Below are 23,997 nucleotides of genomic sequence, written 5' to 3' on the forward strand. Positions count from 1 at the left end.
TTTATTATAGACCTTAGGAATTAAAACAATTTTCCTTGGATTAAAATAATGCACAACTTCACAACTATTGCTTATAATTAGCCTACTTTTTCGTCATAAAATATTTCCAAAAAGAAATCAAAGGCCTGTAACACTGACAGAGATAATTCATACTGCAGAACTGTGGTGGTGTGATACTGAAATCATAGTAGTAATTGTAAAATTTCATGGTTTAAAAAAATGATGCAACCTTAGGGACATGTTCTAAATAAGCACCAAGATGATATTTGAAATTAAAAAGGTGAAATATCTTTCCTTTGTCTTTTATTGTTTTTTTAGTTGTAGATGCACATAATTTAGTTGTAGATAGATATATACATTTATTTATTTTTATGTAGTGCTGAGGATCGAAGCCAGTGCCTCACACATGCTAGGCAAGCACTCTACCACTGAGCCACAACCCCAGTCCTGACCTTTGTCTTTATTTAAAGTATTGATCAAATACTTTAACCTTGATGCAAGAAGACTGTAAGTTTGGCTTTACTCTGAGCTATAATAGTATTTCCTTGTGCTAAGATTGTTCTAATCTTGTTTTGCTTCTGTCTTTATCCAAAGAAACAACTTGTTGATTTTCAAATAGTCAGTTTTGTTTGTTCTTTTCAAGTAGGCAGTATGGTGTTAGAATCTGACTTAGAATCATGGCCCTACTTAATAGTTGTGTGACCTTGGCAAATCAATTCTTCAGGGTTCTTATCTTCCAAATGAAGATGAAGTCTTTGCCATAAGCCTTCAAAACATTCAGTCTTCAAAATCATTGTTAGTTGTTCAACCCCTTGAGGCAGTATTCCATATTATTAAAAGGAATCAATCAAATGTTTATGAGGGTGTGATTATCTGAAATAAACATATTGAACATTTTGGGGTGTTGTGAAGCTGGAAGTAGAACTTTGATCATATTCTCTCTTCATCTCTTTTTAATAATGGTAGTTAAAGATAAACAAATTTTTTAGAATTTTATCATTAAGGAGTAAATTTAAACAGGTCGAATAGTGGAAATTTTACTGCTTTGGGAAAGACTAATAAATGTTCATTAAAAATTATAATTTTTTTTCTCCATTTTCCAGAAAAAGAATTAGTTGAGAAAAGTAATTCATTTATAAACACACAATATGTCAAATACAGAATTCAAAAGTCCAAACATAGATCTGCTTGAGAAAGTATCTTTCTATTAACACCAGTAATTTCCAAAATTTAGTGTGTATCAGAGCACCTATGGTGCTCATTTGCAAGGCAGATTCCTAGATGGCCTCCTGGAATTTTTATAAACACAGCATGTAATGAGGTCTTGGTCTAGGATAAGATACAACAGCCCATTAGCTCTACTAAGTAGCATCTTCAAATGTACACAGCTGGTTACTGAAAACAGCCTATTCAAGAAAATCAGAAATCATGTATTTTTATAATAAATTAGTAATCATTTGCTGTTTTTATCTGGCTATAAACTAGAATAATCTCAAAACTATTCCAATCCCAGAATTCTTACCTGAGAGGCTTACAGATAAGGTATTAAGAGCATTTTATAAATGCAGAGAATTTTTTGCTAATTCTGAATCTGGTAATTAAAAAGTATTTAAGCCTGCCTTTCCTGAATTGACCATTTAAGATAAAGTTCATCATCCAAATTGGGACACTTCTGAAAGTGAAAGGAAGAACGAATAATTATGTCAAGACAACAGGCACCAATTTGAACTATCCTAAGCAAACTATAAAAGGGAGAAGTGAGTCCAACTTCTTTCATGATGTCCCACTACTATTATATACTTTTATATACTCAAAACCACATTCCTAGTACAAAACAATCAATGAGTTTACCGTGTAATCAATTTAATTGGAAGAATATTATTTAAAAGGAATAAAATACTACTTCTCTTATATGCAATGTCAACTCAAAATAGGATGGAGTTGGGAAGTACTAGAAGTGAATACCAAGTAAGGGACAGAAGTCTGTATTCAAATGCCAAAATGCCAAGAGCTAAACTCTTGGACAAATTATTTTCCTCTTGCTTGACTCTTAGTTTCACCTATAAAGAATAATGACATCAAGTCCAGATTTACTAATGGATCAAATGAGGTACCAATCACATTTGAAGGTATCCTTTATATTTATTTTTTCTGTGGTGCTGAGTGAAGGTGTCCTTTAAAAACTGTAAAGTGTTAATCACATGGGAAAATATGAAGGAAAATAGAAGACATATCCTTTAGCAGCAGCTGCAATGATATTACTTTATACCTGCAGATTGTTTGATATACATATTGCATCATCAGATGCTTTCTGTCCTCACTGCATCTCTGGGCACAGTAGAGTGTTCTTCTGGACCATCCTTCAGTACACAAGCATGACAGTGATAATAATTCTCTGTACTATGAAATTATATCAAAAAGAAAAATAATCCCATTATCTTCAGCACCTGTAGAACTAGACAGGACTTTCAGGAACACTGTCCTATTATGTACATTCTTACCATACACTGGCTGTTATGTTAAGTCATCTGGCTTTTCCTTGGAGCTCAGAATGGCAGGTCAGCACCAATCTTACAGCATGAATTTGTAAAGGAAGTATGTAATAGAGCATAAGGACATCAGGTATTGGGACTAGATTTGTCACTATCTAGTCACATAAATTGACATGCCCATAGAATGAGAGGATAGATTATAAAATCATCAAGGGCCTAAGAAGTTCTGGCACGCTGATTCTAAGACATCATTGTCATTTTGTAAGTCTAGATACTCACTTCTTCTTGGATATTTTCCTTCACATTTTCCTAACCTTTTTCAAAACAGAAGAAAAAGTTTAAGCACAGTTAAACAGAAACAAATGTTTAAAATAGAGATTTAAAGTAGTTTTGGGTATACTGAAGATAAAATACACAAATAAAATAGTTGCTTAAGAAACATTTATTATTTTCCACATGAAAATGGAGTTACATTGTAAACATAAACTAAGTTTTACAAAGTAACTTGCTACATGACCATGACTTTGAAGTGCTAGGTTAATTTAAAGGCCCTGTGTAATTCTAATACATTCTTGGCATTTTATATATGATGACTGCTACCTTTTTTGAATATTTTCCCTCATATTTTCTCATTACAGAAAAATAACTATTTAGCATTCAATTACAGAAATAGATATTTTAAATAGAGATTTTAAAGTAACTTCAAAATATCTAAACTGAAATATATAGTTCAAATAGTTGATGAGTTAGAAAACATTTATTCTATTCCATAAATTAATGAAATTGAGACTGTGAATGTGAGCCAAGGAACATATGAATCAAAAAGTAACCCTAAATTACTTTAATTTTGCAACTAGAGACATATACAACACAGCATTTACACAATACTATTTTCAAAATAGTTTTTTGACTGCTAAGAATTAAAATTCTCAGTGACAAGTTTTATATATGCAATCCAGCCCAGTGGGCATCAATTTTGTCACAAGAAGCAACAACATATAAACAGTATTCCCCCTTAACCAGAAGAAGAAAATTAAGACTTTCTAAAGAGAAAATAAATCCCTTCAAAATGCAAATTATTAAGGTCCAAAGAGCATGTATACAAATGAACATAAAATCTCATGGCAAGTGCACTAATTTGTATATTAGTACTCCTTCCCTCTTTTACCACGTCCTGATTTCTCAGAATATTTGTTCTGCACCTATTATGTAAGACACTGGGAACACAAATGTCTTGTGGTGTTCTGGCAAATGTTTAAGAACCAGCTCATGAAGGAAAGACAAGTCATTACTTACAGTATTTACCAATTTCTACTGTATAAATACTGCCACCACGGCAGCTTTCCTTCCACCAATCATTTGATACCTAGTTTGCAAAATTTCTGAAACTTTAACAATCATCCCTCATAAGCCATTGCAAACCAGCTCCAACACACCTCTAAAATATGTACCCATGAAGAGATTGTGAGCTACCTGACAGTGTGGTCTCTACCATCAAGTAGCTCACAATCTCTTCATGGGTACATATTTTAGAGGACAGAAAAGAATAGGAAAGAGAAATACAATTTAAATAATCCAATTAAATTTTTATAGCTAATATTTAAAAGTTAAGAGGAACACTAAAATCCATGGGATTTTTCTACATCTCTTCTTCACTATTCTACTTTTTCTCCTAAACTTTTTTCAGGAAATTATAATGTAGTGTACTTGTCAGAAAGTAAAGAATGAGTAGAATAAGAAGGAAGAAAGACAAGAAATCTTAAGAAATTCAGCAACATAGCTATCGTGTTTACAGGAGAAAAAACACCTACGAAGATAAGAGCAAATATAATTTAACAAAACTCATCTTCTTTAAACCTCTTTAGTTCAGTTCACAAGTCTTGAAGATTTGTCTTGATTCCTCTGGCTGCCTCTTCAATGAGATTAGCTTGCTTCTTTAGCATAATAGGAGAGCACTGCTTCACACTACTCACACAATCAGTTCATAATAAAAGGCAGAACTAAGTTCTGGAGTATGAAAACTTAGCCTCCTTTGCAGTCACCTGCCTTATATCACACCTTGGGCAACTGTCGGCTGGGGTGACCAGGAAATTCCTCTGGTAATAAAACATGGAGTCTACAGGTTGGACATGTCCCCTGTTGCATCAACCATGGTCTAATGCACTAAGGAGCAAAAAGATTCACATCAGTCTCTTAGATTTAGTCTAGCAGAGGCAGCTGTCACTCTGTATACCAACCAGCATATCTTCTGATGGACCTTAAAGCTTAAGCCTTACCCAGTGGATAACTATGTGATTTGTGATTTGCTGAGCAATATTATTTGGTAACTGCAGAATACCTTTTAGCCAGTTTATTTTTATTAAGATTCTTTCCCCAACCTGTTGTCACAATGACTAGCAATTCTTCCTGACAAAGAAAATCAGGAAACTTGCTATAATCTCTTTCTGGTTTATTTCATTATATAGTATGCTCATATAATCCAGAAAAAGTCAAAACTAAAAATACAAATTTATCAATACTTTGTATAAAATGCATATCATGTTCAGAAGTTAAAATCCCTAGTGATGAATAAACTCAGGTTGTCGTCTATGTTAACAATGGCAGTGATATTCAACTATAAACTATCTGTTAAGAATCTGCTTGAATACTGACTTTATAAAAACAAGTAATTTTGACCTGTATGAATAATGGAGAGCCAGGTCAGATGAGAGAGGATTAAGAATTAAGCAGTATAAATGAGGTTCACTAACCCGAATCCTAGAAAGTAACCTGAATAAATTATGTGCTTTGTATTCAATTGGCAAAGACAAAGAGCAAAATAAATTTTGTTAAATATTTACTTTTTATTATAAATTGTCAGGACTTTTAAAACTTAAAATAGGAATGTCAGGTGGCTAAGAATCTCTCTTGGAGCTCTTTTGGGATTAACTATTTTGTGTATATCTCTTCATGTCAATGTAAATGCAATACATAATTTTGTACCAGGTACTACATATTGAAATTTTGAAATGTTTTACAAACATGGCTTGAATGAGCTGGTTATTTTTCTGAGAAGCCTTTCTTGTGTTAGACTATTGTTTCCCATGTCAAATTACATCTCTCCACAGAGGACTTAGACCGTATACTGTATATGAATAGCACTTACATAGCAGCAACACTAGGAGTTAATTCATATAAATGCCAAAAATAAACAGGAGATATTACAGCCTTAATATTTTTCTAACATTAAAACTCAAGTCTGAGCATCTTCAAATGCAAATATAGGAGCCTGGATAGACTGTTAAGATAGGTTTATGATTAATAATGGGGGGGCAGGCATCAAAGGTATAGACACAGTATACTATGAGGAATTTACAGCAAGTCAAGGTAAAGTGCCACTGTTGTGTTGCTAGTTTTGCCACTAAATTGTCATGTCAATCAATATTTTCTCAGAGACCTGCTTACCGTGTACCATTTAAATCTCAACGTAGTCTCTTCTCCTGTAAGGTATATGGAGATATGAGAAAGCAGAGCGTAGATATTGTACGAACAGGAGAAAAGTATAAATGTTTCTGTGTGGTACCCAAAGGTGAAGTTCAGAGTTATACCTAGTGGAGCTTGTCACAGGAAGATGATGCATGTATATGATTTTAAATAAGGTAATATGAATCTCCCTTAGCTGATTAAAGGGTTACCTGAGAGTGGAATTTGTGAGCACAAGGCAAAACTGAAAGGTTTTCTGGAGAAAGATTCTCATGACAGATTACACAAGGTTCCTCTTCTTCCTCCTCATCATCCTATGGAAAAATAAATATGTTAAATTTGGCCTATTTGTTTCTCCTGAATAGAAATGTGTTCGTTAAGTGTTTCAACAATTCAATAATTTCAGTCTCACCAAATTATTTGCTCCTTCCCATGTGGCAGAACCTTGTGAACTGAGGGGTTTCCAAGCTGGTTTGGGGGTCTGGGGAGCATTAGGCTGTGATGAGGTATGACTGGGTGAAACACAATTGCCATTTGGTACTGATTTTCCTTGACTCTGAAAATAAGAATATTATATTGATAGTTTAGAATTGTTCTAAAACAGCATAAACTTATAGAATTTCAGACAATGGGGTGGAAGAAGAATTAGCAAAAGGATAAATAATCAGATTCATGAGGAATCTTGACACAAAATGTTGACAATACTTGTCAGAGTTAGGTGAAGACAAAAATAACTCTATATGTTCTTTTAATTAAAATAATCCTTACCAAAAAAATTTTAACAAATAAATTAAATAATCTTTACAGAAAATTAAGGAAAAAAGGCACCATTTAGAATCATTCAAAGTAACCTAGAGAAAATTTCCAGAGGGTCAGTTTTATTCTAGAATGATCTGGTGAAAGACATTTAAATTTGTCCATTCAAGGACATTTGTTCTTTCAAGTAGAAGTTATTAAATTATTTACTGTTAATCAATTATTTGCTATATGACTACAGGTTATCAATTTTATTAGCATGCTATGGAAATAGTTAAAATAACCAACTATTAGAGAGATGCAAGCAGAAAGATATGAAATAATAATTGAATCTGGGGCCTCATGTATCTAATCAAGCACTCTACCACCGAGTTATATAAACCCCTAAACTGAGAGATAGAGTTTTTTACCTGTGATTTCTTGGGATCGATAAATTGGGAAATTTTGTAAACAATTTCATCATATGTCAGCCCAGATAAGGTCTTCCCATGAGAATCCTTCAATTTTCGTAAGAAATCTGTAAGTTCCTTTCTGAAAGAGATGAAAGAAAGAGAAGTGGTGATTTTCCCTACTGACTTGAGGATATACCCTCCAAATGAGACATAAAACCCTGTTACATAATATGTATGTAGAATACAAATGTAACCCTTCTGGTTTCTTATCTAAAACAATTGATTATAGGTCCATCTGCAATTATATTAAGCCAAAACAAAAACACCTAATTCTGTTTAATAATGATGTTTAATGTTTTCATTAGTAATAAAATTTAGTATTTATTTTCTTTCCAAAAAAGAGATTATAACCTTTTTTTGAGAGCTCATTATATAAAAATTGAGTTTACCTATTTGTGTACTAAAGTTTTTATATTTTTCTCTCAAACTTCCCTTATGACTAAAATATTCCTTTCACCTAGGTTGTTAGTGTTTTATTTCTTATTTACCTGTTAAGAGTTAACTTTTTAAAATTCATAGAGAAAAATAAAAATTGGAATAAAAAAGCAAAAATTAAAAACCACATTTTTTGATAAAGGAACTTACAATTGTTTTAATCAATATGCTCCTTTTCAATTCCCAAAGTCCACTGAGCCTACAACTACTTTTTTGATGAAAGAGAGGAGGATCAAATACATTTCTCCCTCAAATGAAGAGTCGTGTAATTAGCCTGATATATTTACCTTTCATTTATAATTTATTCATTTTATACTTATCTATTTATAACAACTCTGTATATTATATTTTTCACTTTTATTTTATTATTATGAATTATAAACTTATCATCGAATCCAGATAGCAACAGTAGGCATAGTAAAGTATTAGTTTTTGAATGAAAATATTGGTGAAAATTCAAATTACATCCTTGGGTACAAGAAATAAAAGAAACTTCATTTGTGTAGGAGAATTAAATATCCTTCTGCCAAAGTCAGACTATAGAAAAAAAGAGCACAATAAAATCATGATTTCTTGCACTTAACTGTTTTTCCTAACAAAGAAATTATAAGAATCTTCAATAAAATTAAGAAAATAGGGAACTATAACCCGATGATGTTTGGGCTTATTTAGCATACAATTAACTTAAAAACCCCTTTGAAAATAGGTTATCAAGGTAAATATTGCAGCTGGTAGCATTAAAATTCGATCGGTTACTACTACTAGTACTCTCAGTAAATGAGCAAACCTAAATTTAAAATGTTATTTTCTCATAATTAAAGTCTAATAATATTAGTGAAGAAGTTTAGCATTTCTGTTGAATACTATCCTTTCTTGGTAAATTTTATTTTTCTTACCAAGACCATGGTAAAGAATTATTTGTACTTCTGTGTGAATTTTATGTTTCTCTGAAAGGTTTCACTGTCACAGTTACGGCTATGGAAACTGTATAATATGATCTACAAGCACTAAATAAAAACTAAGGTACCTGGTTTGTTGTGGGAAAGCAGTTTTCAGCCTGTCTGTAATCCTCTCCAAATTCATCAGGGAAGGATCATTTCCCAGACCTGTACCAGGAGGCACAGTCTCTCCCACAGGAGCTGGCATAGTCCAGGCTATGCCAGTCATCTGTAAGGAGCAGAAAGTTATAACCCATCAGTTTTAACTGGTACAATTCCATGCCAACCTGACACTTACATACTTCAGAAAATGACTACAATGAAGAATAACACTGATACTCACATTCCCTTTTCAGAGATCCTTTAAACTAGTGCAACAACATTTCTAATTTGTTACCTAACTATTTATTATAAAATAAGACATGCTTGCCTCAGTAATTATAAACATGTACATAAATGCACAGTGTTTTTGCTGTATTTTTTATAATAGTGGAAAACTGAAAACAACCAAAAGACTGTAAAGAAGAGAATGACTAAGTTATGGTAGATCTAATTAAGTAACTAAAAGAAAATCTAAATTATGGAGCATGAATGATGTCCATGAAATACATCTAGTTTTCTGCCATAAAGTATTTTCTTATAATATTAAAAATTTTTTTAAATGTCTAAGCATATGCACATACAGAAAAAGTTTTAGAAGTCATAAAAAAATTAGCAACTGTTAACAGTCACTGGATAACTTGAATAAAGTCTTGTAAGTAAGAAACAGAATACTGCTCAGAAAATTTGCCTCAGTATTAACCTTTCCCTTAGCAATCAGAAAATAATGTTAATAGAAAGTTAAGGTATTTCAATGTTTTCAAGAAAATTTTATTACAATTTCATATACATATACACATAATTACTTAGAACATACAAAAAAGTTATAATTTTTTTCATTAATTACATGTAACATCATTCTTTTTGAGAAAGATTCTCTTTTAATCAAATAAAATTTTACTTTAGCCAAGACAACAAATAATTCTAGTAATTTTAAATTTCTTTATTACTTCTTCAAGCTTAGATAAAAGCTTATCTGACTATTGGTAGGTAGGAAGATTTGTTACTTGAAAGCATATATTCCAAGGTGGTGGTACTTATATTGTTTGTTTATAGATATAGTTAAAGAACTCCTAAGTGTTATACAGTACGTGCTTGTATAAATTTTTTCTTTGGCTTCATGGCATAATTTAGTTTGGAGTGATTTGGCTTCTTTGCTTTTCAATCCACCCAACAAACATGCTAAAAATAAATTATCTATTATAAATACCAATCTATTAAGCATTGTTGCCTGTTACAAAAGTAAAATTGTAAATGTGATGACTCTATAGTATAAAAATATATCTATTCAAAAACCAAGCCAGATGCAGTGGCGCACTGCTGTAATCCCAGTGGCTCATGCTTGTAATCCCAGTGGCTCACGCCTGTAATCTCAGTGGCTCAGGAGACTGAGAAAGGAGGTTTAGGAGTTCAAAGCCAGGCTCAGCAACATAGCGAGGCCCTAAGCAATTCAGTGAGACCCTGTGTCTAAATAAAATACAAAAACCAAAAAGGAGCTGGGGATGTGGCTCTGTGGTTAAACACCCTAGTATCCCCTCTACCCAACCACTGCCCCCAAAACCAAACTGTCAGTTGATAAAAAACTAATTGAAGAAGCCCATAATAGTGATAAACAACTAATTAATATCTATTTCATCACCAAGAAAGACTTACCAGGGGGGTTCTAGGTTGGCCTGCTGTAGAGATGACACCAGAGCAAACTGGTGGCATTTGAGGAACAGTAAGTATGGGTCTGAAGAATGATTCTTTCACAAGGGGTCTTCCCAAGAACTGCTGCATCTAAAAGAGAAAATTTAAAAAATTTAAAAAAAACTATACACATTTATATATTTATACAGGTTATACAGGCAATGATTTAAATTCACAGAGCAATATAAAGATAAACATGCTGAAGTTCAGATACAAAATATATCAGAAGCAATATGTTATAGTTTCCATCTTAAATGTCCCACAAAGACCCACATGTTAAAGGCCTGGTTGCCTGCTGCAAAACTATTGGGAGGTGGTAGAACCTTTAAAGGATGGGGGCCTACTGGAAAGAAGTTAGGTCACTGAGTAGAGATAAGGGTATGTCCCTGTAGAGTATATTGGGACCCTGGCCGCTTCCGCTGTCTGTTTCCCAGGGGCCATGAGGTGGAAAGCTTCCTCATCCATTCACTCACCACCATGATGTACTGCTTTGCCAAAGTCACAAAGCCAAATGGCCAAGTAACCATGAACTGAAACCTGTGAATGTGTGAGCCAAAACAAATCTTTCCTCCTTTTGTTTATCTTGGATATTTTATCACAGTGACAGAAAACTGCCTAAGAAACAATGTATGTTAGAATATTTGTTAAATATATAAATATCTCGTGTGGTGAGATATATTGGGAAGAATATTGAGAGTCAGAAAAGAGAACTGGGTTTTATTTCCACATTCTCTCGATTTAGCTTAACCTTGGATGCCAATTTCCTAGTTTGGTGATCTTTAAGGTTCCTTCCCACTTGTATAATATAGGACTATATAAAGGAGGTTCTTGGTGAGTGCTGGTCATGTTGGCTGTTAGTATTGTTATATTGTTATGCTGAAATTTCACAAAAAAACTCAAAAAGTTATCCACAGAAAATATTGCTTTTTTTGGTTATGTATTAAAGATACCACCTAATGGATGCACAGCTTCATGTTTAGCTCCAGGAGGAATAGAAGAACAAAGGAGGATAGACCTGGCAGATAAATTCTCTACAGTGACTTCCAGATGTTTATGGGTGTCATTGTATTTACCAGGGATTTGGGGAAACCTGAACCTTTTTAGCAGCTCTCAATGAGAGAGAAAACTTGTTGGTTGGAGTACAAAAGAGGACAGATTTATTGAGCAACTATCATGTGCCAGGACTAGCATTGCATAAAGCATTAAATAGGCACTCCACTGTTTTGCTGAAGTAAAAAAAATAACCAACATTAACATAGCTTTAAGAAATGATCCTAAAACTGGCAAATGAAAAGCTAAAGGAGAGCATTATAACAGATTGGGTTGATACTTGGTTTTTAATACCACTAAAGGACAGATATTATATATCTTATAGGTTAAAAAAAAAATTTCTGAAACATATGGTGGAATGCAAATTTGAATTGGATCCTGGATATTAAAAATTACTTATAATTTGCTTAGGTAAGATAATGATGTTTATGAGTATATCCAATGAGAGTTCATCATCTTTTAGGGTATAACCTAAAGTATAAATGGATAAAATTATATGATGTCTTGGGTTTGCTTCCTCTCAGGGAGGAGAGGAAGAAGGGGTGACATAAAACAATGCTGATAATATTGAAGCTTGCTCTTGGGTTTGCAGAAGATTGTTATAATATTTTTATGTGCGTTTCAAATTTTTCATAAGTTTTTAAATAATAAATTAATGGTGGGTAACTGAGTTAACAGTATGCTCTTTTTAAGAACCACAGTTACCTAACAATTCTTTGAGAATTAAAAAGCCAGGATACATGAATCAAGATATAATGAAACACACACACATACACTGAGAATAATTCACATTATCAGAGACTTCGCAGGTAGACTTCTATAACTTTGAAGTCTAGTGATCATTTCTTGAACACTGGAACTTCAGAGATGGATGGCAATTTAGTGATCAGATCATCTAGTACAATTTCCTAATTTATTAATGGGAAAACCCAGAAAACCAAAGTCCAGGACAGCTGATTTGACCAATACCAACATAGCTCTTCATACAGTGAGACCTAAACCCAGTCCCCTTTAGTGTACTTGTCTTGTATAATACCACCTCAATTTATACAAATAACACTAACATTTCTAGTATTTGTTCTCTCAAAAGTATTTTGTTGCTGCTCAATGGCCAATAGTGCTTGCATTTTTACACAACTGTGAGCTGAATCAAGAATGGTAGAGAATTGGGTTAGTAAGTACAGAAGATATATATATGTATACCCCTCAGACCATTAACAAAGGATGCTTATAAATTGCCATTGAGCCTAACTGCCAGTGGATTATGCCCTTTATTAAAACTGGGTAAGCCACAAAGATAGTCTCTAACAGCATAAAGATCTAGAGGGTGTGGGGGTCAAGATTTCACTGTTTTTCAGTTGTAGAGTATCACAGGTATCTTCCAGTCAAGGCTGATGCTGGTTTCATTCCAGAAAACTCTTTAAAAGAATTCTATTCAGCTTCTCAGTTTGTGGAGCCCTTTTATCACGGGATTACAGCCTATAAGCAATATTTTGAATATTGGCAGAAGGTATAAGATTTTTGGAAATCCTACCAAAAATATGTGTTGCTTCCTGTAATAGATAATCTTTGAAATTTCTCTGTCGGCTACTTCCTTCTCAGGGTACTTGGGTATTGATGATGTGCTAAGTCTTTAACAACAATGTTCATAAAACATTGTTCCTGTAGAAACTGAACTGACCAAAATTATAAAAGGCAATACTATTATTCTAAACTAAAGCTCATGGGGTATATCATAAAGTTCTTTTAGTTTTGGATTCTGCTTTCAAAATGTGCAGTGTTAACTCCATACAACTCACATAATTTGTTATATTCAACCATGAATAGAAATAACATTTTCAGAGTTCTACTACAAGCAGTTGAGTGCTGATATCAATAGTCATCTGCTTCCAAAAATCTTATACCTTTCTTCTTTTACTATGACCAGTTCTATTAAGATTATAAAAAATTATTACCTAATGCTATCATCCTAAAAGTTCTTTTGAAAACCTGTGAGAATTCACTGGATGTGAAGGTACAGAAATACGTATATGGTGTATCTGGTTAGATTCATTGTCTCGTAAGGAGCAGGGAATGGGAATAAGTGTAAGCTGTCCTTGCGTTGAAAATAAACTAGAATATAAAAGTTAAAGAAAAGAGAGTCTAATGTAGAAATAGAGAGGAGTGAATCCTTAGTAAATGCTTTCTAGGGAATGATACTGAAATATTTCAGTTATTCTGTGGTAACATGGAGGAACCAGGAATTCTGAGTATTCATCAGGTATCTCCTACAATAGAGGTGAGATTGAGGATGAGAAAATATTACTTTTTAAATTGCAAACAAATCACTAAAATCCATTCATAGAACCCTACTGCACTGGCTTCAATTGAGTCAGCCAGTTATTACATCATTTGGAAATTATCATCTGTTAATTGTATTAGTAGATATGGAGATAATTGCAACATCAAACATACTGCATAATCAGTGTTTTACATCCTTATATTATCAAAAATAAACTGGCAATTTTCTAAAATGTCATATTTCTTACCAATATTTCAGGACTGGGTGGTGGTGGAGGAAGCTGGACTGGAGGCAAGGAACTCAAGGCAAACCCTTGCTTCACCTTACTAATTTGCTCATTGTACTGTGTCTGGTGGAAGAGAAAAGATATTTTAAAGCACAATCAACTTCAAAGAAATAATATACTTGATATAGTTTTGAATAATCCAACAGAATAGTAGCTCTCAATCCACTGATGGAAAGAATATAAAAACATAAGACCAATGCTATAAACCACTATCCCCACTGTAAATACTATATTTTTTAGATGTGTTTGTTGACTGACAAGAAACAGTGACACATAATTCACAGTTCCTTGTGTAACTCCTTGTTTCTGTAAGTTTAAGTGCCAAATAGGAATCACTGAAATAAAGTATAGAAAGAATCTAAGTCAGTGGAGTCAAGTAATACACAGGAAAACAAGCATTTTTAACAAAGAGCTAAACTACTTAAAAATGTTCATTTTTAAAAACTAAAGGGAAAACTTTGGGAATACTGATTAAATGTCCACATTTTGTTTATCTCAAAAAGTATATACCTTTAGCTTGCTCTTACTCCACATGTATTTTATTCTTTTAGATTTTGCCAAAAATGAAACTTCAATCCTGGAGGCTTATTATTATGTTTTCAACATTCTGGGCCACTCTCTCCATCTTGCTTTACAATATTATTTGGCAAACAACCCACAAAAGCAGGAAAAGAAAGTCTTATAAAATAAAACATTTAGAAGTTTCCACACAGGATGTGTGCTTGGAAGAAAATAAAGACAGAGAAAAAAGGGACAGCTCTTTAGACACCAACAGATATGCTAAAGACACACTAAAGACTGAGTAAAGAACAGTCTGGGGAAAAACAGTCAAAACCACCAAGGAAGAAACTGTACAAGTCTATAGTCTTTGAGGTAGCTCCTCACAACTGAGCACCAATACTTTCTTGCTCTGTTGTAAATTGCAAAACAATCAACATTATGTATCAACTTTACAGATATAAATATTCTAAAACCAAAAAAAAAAAAAAAGATTCTAAAACTAAATTAATTACTAAGTATTTATTGAATTACTTCTTTAGATTACCTTTCCCCTTATCCCAATTCAAGCAAATCATTGATTAAGAATTAGTTTGCATTATGGAATAATTATATACAAAGTTAAAACTGAAAATGAGTACAGGCCTATTTGATCTTTCTTTTAAGTTGAGCATATTATTACTTAAAGCTAGTTAAGGCACTTATTTTTGATGGGGTAGCATTAGCTTTGGAATTTCAGGGAAACCAGGTATGAGGGACAAGTTTTGAGTTTATCATTACCTGGACTAAGGATCTAAAGGCCACATGTATGAATCTAGAATGCTCTCTACCATCAAATACATGAAAGTAATCTCAATCTGAAAGCTTAAACTTTGGTATCTGAAAAAACAAAATAACAACAAGAACAACAAAAAATGCTCTTCCCTAAATTTCTGTAATTGCTTTTATTTTAGATGTCTTGTTTAACAATCAGCCAATTTGCTCTAAATATATTTCAGGACTTACCCTGAGAAATGCAATCTTGTTTCTAACATCCGTCACAATGGCATTCCAACTATCTACTGCAGCCTTTAATTGAAGTGATTCTAGATTGCTGATGTAAACAAAGAAACACAGAGAAATTTCTTTTTATGTAACACCTAGGCTTCTGCAAATTTCCGTTGTGTTCTCTAGCATACATGTAAATAACATATAACTATAAAATTACTTCTATCACCAATAATTCCCTTAAATTAGGTCAGAGTTGTGTATGGAAGAGTTTGTTATTAAAAATAAAAACAAAACTAATAATATATATAAATTGTTTTTTCAAAAGAAAATCAACCTTAGTCTTCCAGAATGCCAATTTTTTTCTAACTTGCTGATATTTTAGAGACCATATTATAAAACCTTTGCATAGGAATATTTCCAGTGAAGTAGGGAAGCTATATGGGAAATTGCCTTAGTCATTTACTACAGGAGCATTTTAAAAAATGTTGACCGGTCTTAGAAGAAGGTTTTGGTCCATCTTCACATTAACTCTGACATCACAGAGCCAGAGCTGGCTTACCTGGTTCCTCTGTAAATTAGAAAAAGATACTGCCTTTGGCAGGGCAAATTAGAAACAAATACCTTTTTGGTGAGGATGAATGAGATTCCTTTGCGCATTGCATAAACTGCACAAACACAGTAGCTTTGTCAAGCCATGTCCAACAAATAACTAAGTTTGAACAGCTCTGAATCTTCAGGCCTGTCATCTTTAGAAGGGACTTCATGTGGAAGTCTAAAATGTCTGTCTTTTGTAACACTGTCATACTTGTATTACCAAACTCAAAAATTTTAAAACAGCAGAATTAGTTTTCACTAAGATCATCTCATAGAAAGAGGCCTCATAATATTTTCATTTATACTGCATTCTTTGTCTCTGTAGCAAGCAAAGGAAGACCAATCACTTACAACAGTACTTCCTAAACTTGAATGCCCATCAATACATCCTGGGAATCTTGCTAAACATCAGAGATTCTGATTTTTAGAAGAATGATAATTATTAAAATGCTAATCACTAAAAAAATTAAGGATGTCTTGATTACAGAGATTCTTTTTAAATTAAGTGTTTAATGTCAAAGGTATACCCCATAAGATTAAAAATTTAAGGAAAATTTCATTCAACTTGCTCAATATTTGAAAACTACTCTTACATAACATAGTAAGAAACTGCCCTTAGCATGTGATTTTAGGTGTTAATACTGATTTTCCCTCAAGGTATCCTAATAGCGTTTGATATAAGCATTATTAATAGAGACATTTAGATATGAGCTTGCAGAAAAAATCTTTAAATGTCTAATTGAATACTCACTACTCAATGAAGTTTCATTATGTATGTATTATAGATGTATTTCTTCTGTTCAGGTAAAACTTGTACATGTCCTCAATATATAGCATTGTTTGATAATACTGTGAGAGTAAAGTATTTACTTCTCATATAAAAAACAAATAAAAACAAGCATTATTAGGGAAAACAACTAGAAAAAAAGTTTTCCAATTGACTGAGACTTCTGATATAGTTCACTGTGAAGGAAAGAAAAAATCTTTCTACAGCTTTTACTGTACTCAATGCTTCAGCAGAGGCAACAAAAAGTACAGCCATCAAAGTGACTAACTTCTGAAATATATATATGGCTATATGTGTGTGTGTGTGTGTGTGTGTGTGTGTAGCTACCTTACTCCAAAGATTCTGGTATACTCTACGTGAAATACATTGTAGATTACGTTCAACCTTGAAGACATTTGTGAACCTCTAAGATCAAGATGCATTCATTATGAGGAAAAGGTTACCTTGCAGCCATGTGAGTCACTCTGGCAAGCTGATTGAGACACTCCTTTTCAGTCTGCTCCAGATGAAGCAAACCAAAATCTCTACGACACTGTAAGAAATACACCTATGGATTTTGACAGAAAAAGAAAGAAGTTGAAGGTGTCCTTCTTGTAAGTGAATATTGGCTCAAGTAAATTTTAAGCTATTTTTCAATCTCTCCCAATAGCACCTGAACTTCTTGATCATTCAAGATACATTTTAAATATTTTTGATCGAATGTAATCCTATAATTCTAATGTTCATATTCAATGGTTACTGCTAGTAAACATTCCAAGAATGTTACTTTTCAAACTTGTACACATACTGGTATAATTTTTGAAACTTCAAAAAAATGATGCTTTGATCCCAGAGATTCCAATTTAATTGATAACAGGATTAACCTGAGCATTAGGATAATAACCTGGGTAATCATAATAGGCAGCAAAATTTGAGAACACTCAAAAGAAGTCCTGCTACTTTTTTCCCTTGATGAATAGGCAAATAATGAATCAGACCACACAGAAAGATAACAGTCCAAAGGGCCTTGGAGTTTCTCCGATATCAGAAATCCTTTCTAAGTCATAACTGATACACAATGACTCAGCCTCTGTTTTTCACTACTCATCACACAATATTCACTACAGATTATACTCTTGGACAGCATTGTTACAAAGTCCTTCCTTTTTAAAATTAATAGTGGAAGCAGAAATAAATTTTTGATTAAAGTAGTAAAAAAAGAAGAATACAAGCTTGAGCTTTTAAGGTTATGTGGGCTTTTTCTTTTGTTAACGCTAGTATTTCAAAACCACTTCCACAGATTTTGAGTTCAGATACACTCCTTGGTTCTTGAATTCTGGAATCCCAAGTACTCTGCTAGAGAATAGAGCTTACCAATGACAGAGGTGGGAAGGTTTGTAATGCTTTTAATGTCAGCGAACTCTCCAAAAATGTGAATCTTATTGTATATCAAGTTTGGTTATCTATAAATAAAAATTACATATACATATACAATTATATTTCTTTTGAGAGATACTAGCTATGGTGTTCTAAGCTAACTTAGAAGAAATTGGGTGACTTTCTAGGGGCCTGGAAAATAAGTTCGTTTTTGACTCTGGGGTATACAATGTATATGGAAAGTGGCAAAGAAAAGAAATATTATGGCAGTAGTGAAATGTTATTTTTTAAAATTAGGTTATTTATCCTAGTTAGGTATATATGATAGCAGAATGCATTTTCAATCATTGTACCCATTGCAGCACAACGTTTCATTTCTCTGATTGTACACGATGTAGTATCATACCATATGTGCAATCATACATGTACCTAGGGTAATGAGTCCATCTAGTTCCACCATCTTTCCTGCCCCAATACTCCCTCCTCTCCTCTCCCAATCACAGTTCTTCCATTTTACCATGCCCCCCTCCCATTATGGATCAGCATCCATATCAGAGAGAACATTCGGCCTTTGGTTTTTAGGTATTAGCTTATATTTAAAGTTTGGCTTAGTGACCTGGCTTCATGAAACTTCCCCAAGGTTTATTTATTTCCTGTACAATACCACAACAGAATGATTTCTTGGAATCACTGAAGTAAAACAACATGTGATCATAAACACTGAAGTACTCATATGCAGTATGCCAGTGAGTCAAAAAAACATGAGTTTAAGCTGTGTTTTCCTTCTTAGTACTAAAATATCTTATTTTGGATTATTCAAAACCAGTCTTTTTTCATTCTTTAGGATACCAGTATTACACAAGTAAAACATCCCTCCCTCACTCTTCATATATATATGTGTGTGTGTGTGTGTATATATATATATATATATATATATATATATATATTTTTTTTTTTACCTCAGCTGTTAAGGCTCTGCTAGTTTCTGCATTCACCTTGCTTAAGTATGTTTTAATTGTGCTTTCCAGATTATGCTTCTCCATTTCCCACTGGGATCTGAAATATATGGTCATTAAAGAGTTATCAACATTATAGCAAGAATCACCTTTTTCATCTTATTCAGGAGGAAGAAACATATAAACTATACCATGAGTAGAAAATGATTTTTTGGAAAATTATATAACACGTGAGAACAAGAGAAGATATTGCTCAACCCCTATTGTTATCCTTTAGTATCAAGAGTGCAGAAGTTTTAAAGTTGTCAGTATATGGGTTATTATCTAAGACTTGGTTCTAAAATCAAGCTGTCTTAGGATGAATCTTAGCTCTACAACTTACTAAATGTAAAGTCTTGCTTGAATACAATGGACTGAATGTTTATACCCCCATTAAAATCCTAACCTGCAAGATGTCGGTATTAGGAAACGGTGTCTTTGTGTGTTAATGAGGTTATGAAGTAAAACCCATATGAAAGGGATTAGTATCCTTATAGAAGAGGTTTGAATGAGCTGACTTTCCCTTTCTGCCATGTAGGGTGACAGTGAGAAGATGGCTGTCTACTGAGGAAGCAAATCCTTACCAGATACCAAACTGACCAGTGCCTTAATCTTGGACTTTCCAGCCTCCAGGACTATGAGAAATACATTTTTGTTGTAAATAAGCTACTTATTCAATGGTATTTTTTTAACAGCTCAAAGTAAGACAGCAAGTTACTTAACTTTTCTATACCTCATTTTCCTCACAGGTAAAAAGAAAGTTGTATTATTTTTAAAAATAGCTGTTGTGAAAATTCATTCAGACAATATACATAAAGCACTTTGTGTTTGGCACATACATACTAAATAAATGTTAGCCACTATCTTTGTTAATAAATTTTACATCAGGTTTCCACAAACCCTTTTGTATCCTAACAATATAATAAAACCACAAAAGTTTTCATTATTACTGTCATAAAATATTTTACTGGTTTTATCAGTGCTCTCATTTCATACCTTAAAATAAGAGCAAGTTCTACATAGCTTGAGAGGAAGGAGAAACATAAAGGTCAGGTCATTGTTTATACAATGGAAAATGGTTTCCTATAATATTTCTTTCTTTTTTTCCTATCCCTTCTCAGTTTCCTATACTTGAGTCCCAAAATTCCATAGTAAATACAAACCAAACTCTGTGTGTGTGTGTGTTTTGTACTAAGAATTGAATCCATGGGTACTCAGTCACTGAGCCACATCTTCAGCCTGTTTTATACTTCACTTTTGAGACTGGGTCTCACTAAGTTGTTAGAGCCTTGCTAAGTTGCTGAGACTGTTCTTAAACTTTCGATCCTTCTGCTTTAGACTCCCAAGTTGCTAGGATTACTGGCATCACCACACCCAGATATCTTTAATGAAAATAATCAATCAAAAATACAACATTGTAACAGGGACTATCACAAAATCATTCTCAAGGTTTTACTATTAGAAGCACGAAGAAGCTCAAGTGCCTGAAAATATTGATAAGAAGCTTGACAATAATATTATTAATACCATTAAGGCCAGAGTTTTTTGAGGAGAAAATAAAAATCACAAAATACTCAAATAGACAAATTAACACAATAGAAATATTATGCAATTAAATATTGTGCAAAATTTGCTTTAAAGAAAAAAATTGTACTTCATCAAAAAAATTTTTGACTTAAATGATATCCTGAAAAAAATGAAGATTACCCACAGAATGGAAGAGTATACTTCAAAGAAACTTGTATCCACAAAATACAAGAAATTCTTAAAACTTACTAATAAAAAGACAATCAAATTTAAAAATAGGCAAAGAAAGCAAGTAAAAATTTTTCCAAGAAGATAGATGACTAAAAAGCACATGAGAAGAGCTGGGGTTGTGGCTCAATAGTGCGGAGCTTGCCTAGTGTTATGGGCAAGGCTATTTAGGCAATGACCAAACAGACTCCATTTTTACCCTGAGACTCCATGTCATGTATGTAAGAAATGCTTCTTCCATGAAAAAACTCTGCCTCTGCCATCCTGATCCTGCTTAGCACATCCTGCTTAGAAATGCAAATGTTTCTGTTCTTCTTATACAATGTAAAATTATTCCTTTTTTGGTTCCCATTTTTCTTGGGCAATGTACCCTATCAGAGAATGATTGTCTAGACGTTAATAACCATTCTTTAAACTGTATGTAACCAGTGGTATTTTGATCCACTTCTCCTTCTGCTTATGATTTTAGAGCTCATGATTTTTATTTATAGTTTTGAATCATAGCAACAGCTATTTATAATTAATGTACTGACATGATTTACTTGTGGTTTTGGACTATAAAAAGTGTGTTCTAACCCTTGAAGAGGGTTGAAGGGTGTAGACTTGCAGCCTGCCCCTTGGCCCGCCAGCTGGTGTTCCATCTCCTGCTTTGAGATTGACTTGGTGATTTATTACAATCTCACCATAACATTGTGTTATGGTGAGATTGTGAATACTGATGGCATTTATACATAAAGATTTTGTGAATGTTTTTCATTGTGTGAGAGGCATTGTGTACGATCCTCAGCATCATATAAAAATAAATAAATAAAATAAAGGTATTGTGTCCACCTACACTAAAAAAAGAAAACACATAAGAAAATGTTCAACATAATTAATCACTAGAGGAATGCATAATGACATAGTGCTTCAAACAAAACAGGTAAAATAAATACAGATAGATAACAAGTGTAGTAAGAATGTAGAAAAATCAAAATTCTATATATAGTTATTTTGACTATAAAAATGGTGCTACTACTTGGAAGATAGTTTGGTAGGTCTTCAAAAAGTTAAACATTGCCAGGCATGGTGGTTGCATAACTGTAATTCTAGTGACTTTGGAGGCTGAGGTAAGAGGACTGCAAATTTGAGACTGGCCTCAGCAATTTAGTGAGACCCGAATTAAAAAAAAAAAAAAAAAAAAATGCTGAGGATGTGTCCCAGGATCTAATCCCCCGTACCAAAAAGAATAAAAAGTTAAACGTAAAGCTTACTGCTGACCCAGAAGTTCTTCTTCCTAGTATATATTCAAAAGACAGAAAAACATTCACAAAATCTTTATGTATAAATGCCATCAGTATTCACAATATTGTACATACTAACCAAAAACTTGGTAAAAAGCCAAATTTCCAACAAATTAATGAAAAGATAAAATGTGTTATATTTATAGAATATTATATATTCATAAAAAAGAATGAGAACTGATATATGCTACAACATGGATTTTGAAAACATTATGTTAAGAACTTAATTGCAAGGGGCCACATGTTATGATTAATTTACATAAAATGTCCATAACAGGCAAATCACATAAAGACAAAAGGTAAATTAGTGTTTGCCAGAGCTAGAGGAGAAGAGAAGGGGGAATGACTTAATGGGTACAAGGTTTCTTTTGGGAGGTGATAAAAATGTTCTGTAAAAAGACAGTGGTGATGGCTGTATACCTCTACAAATATACTAAGAAACCAACAAACAACTTTCATATCCTCAGTCTTTTTCATTTTTTATTTTGAGATAAGTTCTTGCTATGTTGTCTAGGCTGGCCTCAAACTTAGGATCCTCCTAACTCAGGAGGATTATTATTATTATTATTACTGGGATTATAGGCATGTGCCACGCCTTGCCCAAACTGTACATTTTAACAAGGTGGATTTTATGCTATATGAATTAGATCTCAAAAAAGCTGTTCCTACAAACAACAGGTGAATGAGAATAAAACTTGGCTAATTTCACAAAGCAGTCACACCCAGTAGTATTAATTAGGGTAAAAAAAAAATAACTCTGAAGTTTTAGTCTGAGGCAATAGTTTGTTGTAGGCCTATAACATTGCTGATTCAATCTTTCTCATCATTTTTTTCAGGATCAGACCTCCCAAATTGCCTAGCACACTTCCAATTTACATCTATTGTCCCAATGTAATTACTGATGCTGCTAAGTATCATGCTCAAAAGTACCCAGTTTGGCCACATGTGGTGGTGCATATCTGTAATCCCAGCAACTTGGGAGGCTGAGGCAGGAGGATCCTGAGTTCAAGGCCAGTCTCAGCAATTTAGTGAGGCCGTAAGCAACTTAGCAAGACCCTATCTCAAAATAAAATGTAAAAAAGGCTGGGGATATGACTCAGTGGTTAACAGCCCCTGGGCTCAATCCTTGGTACCCCCCCAAAAAAGCAAGGTACCCAATTTGGATGACACATTATATGGCTATCCTATCCATAACATATAGAGAGAAATAAGGAGTTTCAGAAAGGGCATACCAACCAAAGAAAAATCTAAGTTTGTACCTTTTCATGGAAAGTTGCTCTTTAAGGTTCTTGATTTCATTATCTTTAGCATGGATCTGACGTTGTAATCTAGAATAAGAAAGTAAATTACATAATGTTAGAAATTTTTGCCTTACCCCAGTCAGAATAGCTCTACCTGTAGCCAAAGAAGGGACCAACTAACTATGTCTAATTTGGATCACAAATCTTGAGCCTGAAATATTAATTGAATTTGTGATGGTTAATTTGGATTGTATAGTTGATTGGACTGGGAGACACCAGGAAATGCCTAGGATTAAGATACTCTGGGTGTGTCTATGACAGTATTTATAACAACCACTAGCATGTGGGTGGGACAGTAAACTGTGGGGGAAGACCTGCCCTGAATGTGGATGGCACTGTCCAATCAGTTGAGGATTCAGATGGAATAAAAGGTGGAAGAAGAAAGCTGCAGTAGATGAAAGCTCTTTTTTTTTTTTTTTCTTTTGAGCAGGTGCATCTATGACTGCTGTCATTGCCAGTGGACATGACACCAGCTCCTTCATTCTTCCAATGTGGACT

The 23,997-nt window shown here is 33.4% G+C and overlaps 1 protein-coding gene across 11 annotated transcripts in view; it reads right to left on the reverse strand.

Annotated features, from left to right (window-relative positions):
- Window positions 1–2,916: 2,916 nt before the first annotated feature.
- Window positions 2,917–23,997, reverse strand: part of Dzip3 (DAZ interacting zinc finger protein 3) — an 89,025-nt gene continuing 67,944 nt past the window's right edge. For all 11 annotated transcript variants that reach the window (XM_046464044.2, XM_058585474.1, XM_046464042.2 and 8 more), the window contains 11 exons: window positions 23,458–23,526; window positions 19,125–19,221; window positions 17,253–17,356; window positions 15,444–15,531; window positions 13,902–14,003; window positions 10,288–10,413; window positions 8,625–8,764; window positions 7,121–7,241; window positions 6,367–6,510; window positions 6,167–6,268; window positions 2,917–4,655 (listed from right to left, as the gene is read on the reverse strand). In XM_046464044.2, coding sequence (XP_046320000.1) covers window positions 4,545–4,655; window positions 6,167–6,268; window positions 6,367–6,510; window positions 7,121–7,241; window positions 8,625–8,764; window positions 10,288–10,413; window positions 13,902–14,003; window positions 15,444–15,531; window positions 17,253–17,356; window positions 19,125–19,221; window positions 23,458–23,526 — 1,204 coding nt within the window. In that variant the 3' untranslated portion in view covers window positions 2,917–4,544. The remainder of the gene's footprint in view (window positions 4,656–6,166; window positions 6,269–6,366; window positions 6,511–7,120; window positions 7,242–8,624; window positions 8,765–10,287; window positions 10,414–13,901; window positions 14,004–15,443; window positions 15,532–17,252; window positions 17,357–19,124; window positions 19,222–23,457; window positions 23,527–23,997) is intronic.

Source organism: Marmota monax, unplaced genomic scaffold, assembly GCF_021218885.2.
Source record: "Marmota monax isolate L192 unplaced genomic scaffold, Marmota_monax_Labrador192_F-V1.1 WCK01_AAM20220418_F8-fsc00156, whole genome shotgun sequence".
Lineage (NCBI taxonomy): Eukaryota > Metazoa > Chordata > Mammalia > Rodentia > Sciuridae > Marmota > Marmota monax.